At 39.3% G+C, this 12934-nt stretch overlaps 1 protein-coding gene across 3 annotated transcripts in view; it reads left to right on the top strand.

The window, feature by feature from the left end:
* The window catches only part of iffo2b (intermediate filament family orphan 2b), a 51627-nt gene extending 39278 nt beyond the window's left edge, over window positions 1–12349 (top strand). For 2 of the 3 annotated variants that reach the window (XM_049471641.1, XM_049471640.1), the window contains 7 exons: window positions 1159–1254; window positions 3441–3605; window positions 4274–4419; window positions 4844–5033; window positions 5528–5626; window positions 5976–6100; window positions 6827–12349. In XM_049471641.1, coding sequence (XP_049327598.1) covers window positions 1159–1254; window positions 3441–3605; window positions 4274–4419; window positions 4844–5033; window positions 5528–5626; window positions 5976–6100; window positions 6827–6932 — 927 coding nt within the window. In that variant the 3' untranslated portion in view covers window positions 6933–12349. The remainder of the gene's footprint in view (window positions 1–1158; window positions 1255–3440; window positions 3606–4273; window positions 4420–4843; window positions 5034–5527; window positions 5627–5975; window positions 6101–6826) is intronic. The other variant, XM_049471642.1, reaches the window with a different exon arrangement.
* The last annotated feature ends 585 nt before the right edge of the window (window positions 12350–12934 follow it).

The following is a 12934-nucleotide window of genomic DNA, read 5'->3' as shown; positions in this document are numbered from 1 at the left end:
GATCTTTATCTGATATTGTGATACATGTGGCCAAAACCCAGCATGATCTTACATAAAGCCTGCAGGTGTTAAGAGCCAATCCCTGCTTTCTGCTCTGATGCGGCTGAAAATCAATAAATGGCTGCGTCTCTTTTTGTACTGGATTATGGGTCAGCAGAAAGGCAGAGCGGAGGCCGGTCCCAGGAGAGCCTCAAACTCCACAGAGCCGTTTACATTCAGCTGTGGGCCACATGGACTCACACACTAACCTTCATTTTTTGGCTCTGAAATATTAAATATATCAACAATTTTAAAGCAGTTTAAAGTGGCAGTCCATATTATTTTGTTTCTAAACTAAAAGCAGAAGCATTTCTGATTTGAGAATTGATAAAATATTGTGTTTAATGGTACCAGTGTGCTGAAACGACCTTTCCTGCCAAGCCTAATATATTAATAAAAAAAAAAACTGGGGTGTCGGGTCCCTTTTCGCAGGAGTTCTTCTTCTGGCCACGTCACACATTTTATACGTACTTACGTCACACATACAGCCTCTAAAAGAGGATCCGGCTCAGTTTTACTGAACGCGAGCTGCTGGTGGAGCAATGGAGACTTCAGAAGAGGAAACTCCGAGCTCAGTTGCTCATTCACTCATAGTAAAACCAAAGAAATAAAGAAGTGAAGTTTCTGACTAACTGCTCTAAAAGGAGACCGCATCACACCCGCCCAGTTTAAAATGATTCTTCCACATGCTCGCCTAGAAGCATGCCTAGAAAAGCAGATTAGGCTAGCCGCAATGCTAACAGCCTGGATAACATCACAACATTGGTTAACAGACCTAGCAGCAGGCCTCAGCAGTGTTGGAGTGATTTAGTTACAATTCTAACAACCAGTTTCCTCAGGCTTGGAGTGTGCTAACTCATTTTCTAAGATTGATTATTCATTTTGACAGGCTGAGGACTATTTAGATAGGGCAAGCCTTGAAAAACATACATTATAATACAATGGTATACAGCTGCAAATCTCATTCTAGTAGGTCCATAGTTGCTAAATGCTTTTCAATAAAACCACACAGAGTTGGCCACACACAGTACATTTTGGAATATCACCATTCATCTTAATCTTTCCATAACTGCTCACCATCACCTTCTATAACCTTTCCTTGTGTTTGTGTGATTTCAGAGTGCCCAGGAGTCAGAGGCCATTCAAGAAGAGATGAAAAACAAAGTGGAGAGGTTAAAGGCCGAGCTAGTCGTCTATAAAAGCCTGATGAGTGACGTGAGTATCTATCCTGCTTTAGCTGCAGAAGCTATTTTACTCTTTCCGCCCTCATAACTCATACTTGTGTTTCAGCAGGACTTTAAATACATACTGTATCTAAACAGTCCAAAACATTAAACTAAAGACCATCATTGGTCAGTGCTACTGAGCATTGAATGTCGCCTAGTAATACTCACCCACACTTTTCACGACTGGAATATTTACAACACCAGTCATCGTATCCAATGGCGGAACAGCCCATCGGCGTTCATTTCACTGATCTTTTTATAGCATATTCCAGATCATATCTCCAGTGAAAGAGAGGATGCAGAGCTTCAGAGCATTCTTTATTTGGGTATTTTCTCCTCTAGCACTGCAAAGCTAAAGGCCACTTTAGCTTAGCACTCGTTTCCCGTCCCTCATTGCATAGACATGATCTCATACCCTGCAAGACCTCTGCAGAACATCAGCTCTGACCTGGTTATTGAGCAGCGAGTAAACAGTTTATCCAGATGTCGTCTTGATTTCCGCTGACTTGTCTTGTGGCGCACTGTGGTTGGCATCAATGGCATTAATTCATCAAACCAGTGTAACCTCTCTTTGTGTTGCCCCGGGAATTCTTTGGGTATTTTATATAGAGTTATATAGATTACATATTTACCAAAATTCATGCTAACAATATATTTCAGAAATTATTTTCCAGATATTGCTATAAATAATATGTAAAAAAACAACAGGAAAAACTGCAATGAAGAATAAATTTGCCATTCATGCTAAATACATTTTGATATATGCTGTAAATAATGTACAGTATAATAGTGATTTAATTTTTGATCGGAATATATTTATTGATATTGAATTATTGTATATAAAGAAGAAATCTTGCACTTACAATATGAAGTAAAATAACACTATTGTAACTATAATGGCTCGTTAACTATTTTAATCCACCTCCTATTCAGGCAAATGCACAGAGCTACCGCATTTTTTGCATTACAAGGTGCACTTAAAATCCTTTAATTTTCCCTAAAAACTTCAGTGCCCGTTTTTTTTCAGTTAGGTATTTAGGAGCAGTAAAGTCTCTCCGCTGAAGTACAGAGTTATACAGGAGTTTCAGTTTAGTTCTCCAGTGCCTAGACTGGAGCAGTATTAGCATTACCCACTAACCACGCTAAGCCCTAGCTCTTTTGTCATTTAGAGTTCAACATTATTGGCCTGTAGCCTGCTGCTAACCCCGGCTATCACTGCTGGAGCAGCATTAGCATTAGCCACAGCTCCTTCACTGTTCAGAGGCGAGTATCTTGTGCTGTAGTCTGCGTGTTTTTACCATGTTAATACAAGCTATGTGGGACAAACCGATAGCTGATTTGGCCCTTCTTTAGTGTAGCACTGTAAGGCAGCATTTACTAGATCTAACTGCGGCTAGCGCTAGCAGTTAGTCACTATCGCAAATGCTGCTGCACTCAGCCTTAGTGGAAATCTGCAAATCTATACAGGAGAGAAATCTGTGTAGATTAATATCCAGCGCTCGTTTGACTTAAAAAAAAAAGTTTTTTTTAAGAATTATAGTATTGTTTACTTAGCTTAGCTTCACTTCACTTACCCCACCATGATCATATAATAATATACTTTACATTTCCAGGCTTTTTCCATAGGCAGACTTGCACATAATTCATATTTTACATTTAATGTTTGAAAAATGCAGTCATAAATGTTCTTCACTTGATAAAATGTTTTTGATTTTGGTTTATCATGAAGGATGGTGGACGTCTCAGCTCTCGTTTAAGAGCTGCAGACAACCAGAGGAAGTTCCTCAACCTGAAAGTAAGAGACAGAGTGACTTCTCTTTTACCTGAGACTAACCTGCCTGGTGTGGAACTCTGAATCTGAACCTGAATCCTAGTGATTTAGACAAACAGTAACTACCCAAGATCCACGATCCACAGATTGAAGCGTGTGAGGATCTGTGGAAGAGATAGTTATAAGAGTGAAAGCCTAATGTAGGGGGTTTTGGTGTGATATTGTCTTGGGTTTTCGGAGTTTTGTAGTTTTGTTGATTTCAGGCATGTGAGTGATAACTGGATTTGTTGAAATTGAGCCTGTTGCTTGTTCAGAATAAACTTTAATATTAATATAGTTTATTGGGCCTTAAAGGCTGTTTGGACTGATTGGACATTAACACACTTTATTTTTTCCTTTTGTAGCAAATGTCTGAGCTGGACTCCAAGATCCAGGAAAAAGCCATGAAAGTAGATATGGACATCTGCAGGAGAATCGACATCACGGCCAAGCTCTGTGATGTAGCACAGCAGAGGAACTCAGAGGACATGTCCTTAATGTTCAACGTCAGTCCGTCCAGAGCTCCAGTGGTACGTGTGCATCACATAGACTACACTATCCTCGTAAAAGAAAAGTGCAATTAAGTATTTTTTAACATTAAGATTAATACATACTAAATGTACTACTACTAAGTTGTGCTTTTAAGTGCTTTTAGGTGCTTGTTGCCAAATCCATTCTAATGGTTCTAATGAGTCTAATAGTTTAGAATGTTATTACTGTATGATGCAAAAGTAAAAACAGCACAGACACCTAGCGTTCAAACTTTGAATCTCACATTATAAAATCCTGCTTAACAGCGGGCCAACTTTAATTCTATTTCTAAAATACCTCGCGGGACGCTCCAAAAAAGGAAACGGGCCGCAAATGGCCCGTGGGCCGTAGTTTGGACACCCCTGATCTAGACAGTTCAAATAATAAGACAGTTAGCATCGCCAGTTAGCTGATAGGCTAATCCACCATTTTTGGCTTTATAATAAAAGCCCCAGGGCAGAAGAATAACCCCCCACCCAAGTATTTCCCCCTGTCTGTGCTGACACTGTGTGAGGTCTTGACCAGTAAAGACCAGAGTTAAAGGAAGATAATAAAACACCTTCTGTAATCATAGAACTACAAAGTGCTTCTATATTCCCTGATCAGTGCTGCTGATAATGGAGTTGATGCTGATGCTGGGCTTTTCTGTGCGTGTGTGCGCTCCCAGGGGGCTGTGGCCTGCAGGAGGAAGGAGAGGAAGGCTGTGTCAGACGAGGAAAGCTCAGAGATGGATGCAGATACCAGCACATCAGAGGAGGAAGTGCCTGGATCTCTCAACATTACAGACGAGATGAAGAGGATGCTCAATCACCTGTGAGTGGAGAAATGCTCCACAAAATATCTGAAGCAAAAATATCTAAGCATTGAGACAGTCAGGGACGTACGTCATTTTGCTTGGGGACGGGTTTATACAGGGTCCTCTGACCCCACCAAGTGGTGAACAAACGCAATTATCACACTCGACACTGGAGGCTTGCAGGTGCTCGCTGACATGGTGTAGTTTTTTTGCTTGTGTTTAAAGTAAAACTTGCTTAAGAACTGTCTCTGCCTGATATCTTGCATTCTTTGCATTTGCACGTCCTGTTTGTCCTGTTCTCTGTTTGTCCTCTCGCATGACTTTTCTATTCTTCTATGTCTTTCTCTCCTGTGGCAGTCTGTGCCGTTTCACATCGTCTTCACGTCCTGTTCTTCTTTCCTCTTTTCCCTGTCTCTTCCTGTTTTTTGTCCCGTACTGCAGACATTGCTCAGATAACTCGTTTGTTGCCAGGAGGGAGACTTTTGACATTGACGACGATTGCGACAGCTTGACGTGGGAAGAAAACGAAGAGACACTGCTGCTATGGGAAGACTTCACCAACTACAACGTGCCCTTTGCAATCAACAGCACAGCCAACGGTCCAGACGGTGGCGGAAACAGCCAGGAAGCTGTGAGTCTGACTTCCAGCCTGCTGGAAAATGAAATCCGCATCTTCATAAAAGTTGTCAGTAGCAGAGGGAAAGATAAAGTGCTGTAAGAAGCACTTTTTTGTGGGAAAACAAAACTGCGCTGACTTTAGACTTATATATAAAAAAAAAAAACACAGTGGATCAACACCAGCAGATGACATGTCTCTTTAAACAAACCATCACTGATTGGTTGAAACTTCACAATAGACCTCGAGCAGTTTGGACTGTGTGTCTCTCCACTCTTCCTCCAGACTCTGCTCCCCTGATTTACAAATGAAATGTAAAATTTACTGATGATCAGTGATGGTTTGGAGAGACATGTCATCTGCTGGTGTTAATTAAATAAAATTAAATAAATAATCAGATTCAAATGATTCAAATACACATTGGAATGTACTGTTTTGTTCTATGTAAATGCATATGGTTTAAATGCAGTACGTGATCATGGTCAACTTTACTCTCTGTGGCTTTATAGGCTTCGCAGGATGGCAGTCTGGGCAGCCTCATCGATGAGACTGAGACTCTCTTCAAGACCAGAGAGCAGGAGTACCAGGCAACTATCGGCCAGATTGAGGTTAATAAGTCTGTCTTGTATATTATTTAATGTGTATGTCTATTTGTGTTCTCTATAGCTCTGTTAACCTTTTTAATACATTCCCTGACATTTATATTTTTCTGCCTCTTTTGGTAAATATGACTTATAGTAACATCTGCCATATATCTGTTATGAACAGCTAGGGGAAGAGCAAGATTTAGGGTTTGATTTAGGCTTCTTCCTCCTGCAGTATAACTCTGATTTGTGACTGAAGCTGACGTGTCCCGATTTCCACAGCTGGCACTTGTCCCCAACTTCCATTTGTTTTATTTGCCCTCCCTCTTTCTGTCTTTCAATGCCTCCCTCTCACCCTTTCTCTATATAACAGATGGAGCTGGCCACAGCTAAGAGTGACATGAACAGACACCTGCATGAGTACATGGAGATGTGCAGTATGAAGAGAGGGCTGGACGTGCAGATGGAGACTTGCAGAAGAATGATCAAGGGGGGCAGGTAATGCCCAGTACATGTCATAGAACAGGGGTCGGCAATAGGCGGCCCACGGGCCAGATGTGGCCCACAAGCTTGAAATATGTGGCCCGTAAGATTGTTTGAACTATAATGAACGATAAAGAAAAAAATAAATAGTAAAATGCTTCTCTGACGAGCTTTTGATTACATTCCTCCCCCCACGTTTTTGAGCTCCCTTTATCCCTTTAAGGTCGTTTTTTCCTGGCCGTGTCTCATTTCACTAGCTGGGACATGTGGCGGTAGTGTATTAGTTCGTGACCCTGGCGACATGGGTTTGATCCCGCTTGAGGAACGCTGTGTTTATTTATTTTATTTTATTTTCCTTTCTTCTTGGGTTTACCTTCTTTGAGATCAACTGTTCTGCAATTGGGTTCAACGACCCTCTGGGCTGGAGAGCTACTAGTCTGTAGCACTCCATCCCATTACACTTCATTTTCCAAAACAGAATTTTTTATTTTGTGGCCCGCCATGTAATGGCTTGAAAAATATCTGGTTCGCGGCCAAACTTAATAGCTGACCCCATCATAGAATATGCATAGCATACAATAGAATAGAATATATTAAAGTATAGCTAGGTATTGTAGTGTACATTTACACTATAAATGTAGTGGATTTGGCTATAGAATGTGTTTAAAAATACAGGCAAAATGCTTTTACTTCTCTTTGTAATGTTATATGATTATTTCCCATTGCACTATTTTTTCCCAGGAATTCTCCGTCCTTCAGCTCAGTAGCAAGCAGTGACTCAGGGAACACTGATGAGATTCAGGACGAGTCGGACAAGGATGGAGACACAGACAGTCCAATCAGCTGATACCGGCCGAGCCTGGCCCCGCCCCTCCACCCTTGCTGAGCGCCAATCAGCAGCTCCAAGGCCTCTCAGCATTCGGCCGACGATAATGAGCAGTATCAGTCCAAAGGAACTCTGATGGACAGGGTCCCGTTTCATTCTGAAAATACTATAGGTGCTTTAAAAGAATGGGAGGGGGAGGTGAAGAGGCTGGTCGCTTTGCTCTGTGAGCGGTTTTTAAAAAAAGAGTCTCACCCAGCGTCTCGACTGTGCTCTCTTCCTCCGTCTGCTGGGGCTCCACACTGACCTCAAAGGGCAACCATAGGGCAATCAGACCTAAGTAACCAATCACAAGCATCGTTCACAGCACTGTCAAAGTAGAAAAGCCAAAAATATACCAAGCCTAGATCACTGTTTTGTACCATCAGTATATCTGTAGCAAAAAAACTAAATAAAACACAGCATTATAGAGGGATGCCATAGAGATACGTTTGTCTGAAAAGTGGCCAGATTGTATTTCTTTTCTTTTTGTTTGTTGAGTTCACCAACATAGCGGCTATTGTGGTTACTACACACACTCACACACAAGAAGCTACAGGGTAATTATGGTGCAGTCAGGCATGATTGGCAAGTTTTAAAGGTGTCAATTCATCAAGTCAGAAGAAAACTTCCAGTTGTTTTATGTGGGTTTATCCTAGCTAAAATATAGTTTATAGTTAGGAAACAGAGAGATGGCAAAAGTGACCAAAAGTGTCCAAATTCCATATTATACTCAGCAGCCGGGGTGTTGGCTGCTGTTCGCATCGAACCTTCAACCCACACCACAGCCTCACCCACTAGATCAGTTTAAGAAACACCATTTTGGACATTTTGCTTGAGAATTTCAGGCAGTACACAGCAGGATTAGCCAGCAGACTTCTTCTGAGGGAGGGATCTGTACCTGCTGTCCGTGGCACGTCAGCAGATGAGGGAGCTGTAATGTAAGTTCTTTCAAATAATGAGTTATAAGCATGAACTAGCTTGTTCATGTTTGGTCATTTAGCACAAGCTAACACTGTGCTAACGTGTGGTAAATGCTCAGCGTAAACATGATGCCAATGTCAGTTTAACATAGCAAACTAAATACTACTGATAATGATATTTTGTTGATATTAAATTGTGATCCAAATCCATTGTCTTCCAAATGCCAACATCATATTAATGTTATTAATTACATTAATAAGTAAGTGATGTATGGTAATCAAAACCTAATGCTGCTAAACATTGTAATTTTGTTAGAGTCCACACAACATAAAATGTTGAGATGTTAATCTCTTGTGACTTTAATGTCCAACTTACATTAACAACATTTTTATTTTCTGCTAAAATTCATCTTTTATTTGCCGTTAGAGCACAACATGGGAAGGACAATTACATGGGAAGGACAATTACTCCCCACATTACTAATAATGCTCCCAAAACTAGGAGGGTGAAAGCTAGGACCTGCCTCCTCCAATACATGAAATAAGCCCCTCCTCTTTTCCCTCTGCTGCTGATGTAGCCAGTTACTGGGTAGCCAGTGCACTTGGAGGAAAGTGCAGCAACCCAGCTCTGATACCTCAGCTAACAGAGGCCTGTGCTGACCAACATCACATTTGAAGTGCTCTCTCTCTCTCTCTCTCTGACTCCGGCTGCTGAAGGCAAGCAGCAAATTCGAATTGGCAATACTCGGATCACAGTGGCAGCAGCTTAGCCTACTAGGTCACGTATTGAAAATTAAAAGAAATTGAAATAGTTTTTGTTGTAAACTCTGAACACGCTATAATTACCTTTCCCCACTCTGTGTGTGATGTGGCTGCTGTGTTGGTGAATAGCGATAGCATTCTGAGAGTTAGCTAATTTTTTTAGAATTTTAAAATATTAGTTTTAATGTTCAGCCGCTCATCACTAATGGAAGCCCAGTGATGCGTGTGGGACGCAGCACAGCTCACGCTATATCTCAGTTCTATGCAATCGGTCGGCCTTATTTTTTCAGGACCGATCTTTGTCTGTCTTTATCTGTATCATTATTTGCCTTCGTTAGCCGGGCAGATGTTCCTCCCCGTCGTTGGTGTTTTCCGCTGTGGGCAGGAAGCTCGGAGGCCTGCTGCAGTGTTTACAACAGGACTTTGTTTAGGATCAGTGGATTCCCGCCTTTTTTCAAAAGCACTCTGCTAACAAACACACAGGCTATTCAGTATTTCAAATCTACCGAAACCTAAATCTCTAATTCCACCGAGCTATGTGCCTGAACTCACGAGGGGACGTTATTTTGATGGCCTTATTGCGTCGCATTGCTTTTTAGGAAACTCTGATGCACTCTACTCGAATGCGCTGATAAACTTGTTTTACGGTTTCTTACGATTGTTATGAGACTTCTACAAAGACGAAGCTGCCTGATGTATTTTGAGCAGCTCTAAATGACTTTGGAGATTTCAGGTAGAAATTCTGATTGTAGAACAAGATGTTTTTATTTTTTTCTAAATTTTATACACTGCCTGGCCAAAAAAAAAGTCTCCACCTGGATTTAAGTAAGTAAATGATGTGGGGTTGGTTGATGCTGCAGTTGGTCTGCAGGTTTAGGTTCAGCAACAGTATGTGCTGAAAGAATGAGGTCAGCTGACTACCTGAATATACTGAAAAATATAGACCAGGTTATTCCATCAATGGATTTATATTTCTTCCCTGATGAACACGGACATATTCCAAGATAAGGCAATGTCAGAGTTCAGAGTTCAGGGAGCATGAGATCATCATTTATCATTTTCACACATGGATTGAGAGAGTTCCCCACAGAGTCCAGATCTTAACCTCATTGAGAATCTTTGGGATGTGCTGGATGGAGAAGAGAGGCTTTGTGCAGTGGTCAGACTCTACCATCATCAATGCGACATTGCAGAATCTCATTAAAACAATGCCACAGTGGTGGTCCAACAAAATATTAGAGTGTGTGACTTTTTTTTTGGCCAGGCTGTGTATTTTCATTCTGTGATTCTGATTTTTTTTTTGGTTTTGTTCATCATTAGACCAGCAAATCAACTATAAAATATAAAATCAGCATACGCCAGCATGATCTTATAAAATGAGCCAACAGCTGTCATTTGGCCAGCAGGGGGCGGTGCTCCATAACAATTCACCCTGTGACGAGGCTTATAACAGAAAATCATTATCATCATTTGTGTAGAATTGTGTTTACTGTCATACCTCAGTGGCCTTTCTGTTCATGTTGCTCTCTCTGCAGTTTCTCATGCTTTATATCCTTTCAGAAGTTGTTTTTAAAGCTGTATATTTGTGAATGTGTTACCATAGTAAGTTTTTTTTTTATTAATTTTGCTGAAATTGAAATGTAAAGAGTTTGATCTTCTTTAGCCTTTGGTTTAAGATTGAAATCTCTGAATGTCTGAAAGGTGCTGTTTTTAAAAGTGGGTCCATGTCACCTTTATGACCAGACTGGATGCAGGCGAAAGGTAAAATCAATGTTTATCAGAGTAATTTGAATCGAAAAACAAATGTTCGCACAAAACAACAATCAATCAATATGAATCCACACTTTGCTCTACTTTGATTGTAATGCTGTACTATATTTGTTGAAAATCATGTATAGGATTTCGTAATCAAAGATCTGCTCGAGGGTTTTGTAAAATCTCCTTTTTTATATTTATCAGGGTACGCAGGGGTGATTGTGATGCTTTTTTGTCTGAAGAAATGAAATGTTCAGTAACAGAACAGTAACAGCCTTTAGCCTGAAACATTAACACAGCTGGTAAAAGTGTACAGAAGCTCATTGCTGCTAAGTAGAGGAGAAACATCACAACAGACCTAAGACTGAAGGTTCAAAATAGATTTTTTGATCAGTAGATGGTCAGTCATTTTGATGTTAAATTACTAAGTCAAATTCTTTAGTAGTCAAAGAATTTAGTAGTCAGTGTCAAACATTGCACAATATTGAATAAATATTCATTTTTAAATAATAGTTAAAATGTGAAACAAATTGGTTATTAATTTTTAGAAAATGAAATGGATTTTTTTTAAATTCTACATCTAAATTTTGGAAAGCTTTGTAATAATGAGAGAAATGTAAAAAAAACTAGACATTATTTTGAGATTTGTGTTAAAAAAAAGGTTAAAAGAGACAGTTAGTCATTATATTAAGATATTAATAGCAATTATGTAAAAGGTGTTTATTATTTTGAGATACTACATTTTTATAGAGATTACCTATTAGAAAACATTAGAAAACCTATCCATTATTGTTTAGATATAAGTGATGTTTTTGAGTCAGTCAATTTATTATTTTGAGAAATTATTTAGAGATTAGTTAGATATTTTAAAGAAAACCAGTCCTGATCTTGAGATATTAGATATAATGTTGGGAAATAATCTTAATTCTTTTGAGATAAGATAAGTTGTAATCACTTTTTATTTTGAGATAATAAGTTAAGTTCAAGTGACAAAAACAAGTATCTCCATTTTTGTCAATTGTTAGTTTACTACATAATTTGACCACACAAACTGTCCCTCACACTGTGTCAAAAAATATTGATATACGGACCAATAGAAACTCTTCAAAATTACCTGAAATAAACTCTTTTTACTTTACCTTCTATTAAGGGATAAGAAGGTTTTATCTCTCTACTATAAAGTTGTTGTTTTTTTGAGATATTAAATAGCCTAGGGTACTGCCAGCCACCAGAGGGAGACACAGTTCTATCCAGACCTTTGTTATTTTTTTATCTTTTTTTTTGGGTCTGAGACAGGTTGTTTTCACACATACAGGTGCGTCTTAAAAATTAGAATATCATTGAAAAGCTACTTTATTTCAGTTAATCAGTTCAAAATGTGAAACTTATATATAATATAGATGTATTACACACAGAGTGATCTATTTTAAGCATGTATTTCTTTTACTGTACAAAATTAGAATATTCTATAAGACGAGTTGGTACTTTTGGCAGTGTGGGCAGTGTGCCAAGTCCTGCTGGAAAATGAAATCTGCAAGCATAAATCATGAAGTGCTGTAAAATCTTCTGGTATACACTGCAAACCATCACTGATTGGTGGAAACTTCACACTAGACCTCAAGCAGCTTGGACTGTGTGTCTCTTTACTGATGATCAGTGATGGTTTGGAGAGACATGTCATCTGCTGGTGTTGATCCACTGTGTTTTATTATCAAGTCTAAAGTCAGTGCAGTTTTGTTTTCCCACAAAATCTTACAGCACTTCATGCTTCCCGCTGCTACTGACAACTTTTATGGAGATGTGGATTTCATTTTCCAGCAGGATTTGGCACACTGCCCACACTGCCAAAAGTACCAGTTGGTCTTATATAATATTCTACTTTTTTGAGACACTGATTTTTGGGTTTTTATTATCTGTAAGCCATAATTATCAACAATAAAAGAAATAAACGCTTAAAATAGATCACTTCGCATGTAATACATCTATATAATATGAGTTTTTCCAGTTTTTCATGCTTGGAAGTCACAATTTTGAGAAGAAGTTTACTTTTAGATTAAGTCAATATTTTCACACAGGTATGAGATGTTTCTCCTCTACTTGATGGGGATAGGTTTCCATAACTATATGCTGCTTTGTCTGTGTTTAATCAGAAACAGGCTAAACTTAATGGAGTTGAAATTTCTTAGAGAGGCTTTCTGACCATTAATGATCTCTCTGCAACTTTGACTCATCAGCACAAAGAGGTGTAAGCACGGGTTCATGAGCAAAGCCTGTCCAGTCTGACTGTGTTAGTGCCATAAGGTCTGTGCTTGAAAAGCATGTACGAAATATTAAGTACAGTAAATATTAGCGCTGTCTGGATTGTGGAGGTGTGTAGGCATTTTTCTTAGTGGGGGGAGGAGCTTCTTACTGGATGAATCTATATGGATATACTGTAAGTGGGACTGATAGTTTAAGTAAGATGTACAGCCAATGAAAAGTCAGGAAAGATCAACATAATTTGTGCTGCATCTTTATTTTTTTTCTCTCCATAACATCAAAAATGTT

This window comes from Astyanax mexicanus, chromosome 24, assembly GCF_023375975.1.
Source record: "Astyanax mexicanus isolate ESR-SI-001 chromosome 24, AstMex3_surface, whole genome shotgun sequence".
In the NCBI taxonomy this organism is placed as follows: domain Eukaryota; kingdom Metazoa; phylum Chordata; class Actinopteri; order Characiformes; family Acestrorhamphidae; genus Astyanax; species Astyanax mexicanus.
The sequence above is the reverse complement of the archived record's forward strand: the minus strand, read 5'-3'. Positions and strand labels throughout refer to the sequence as shown.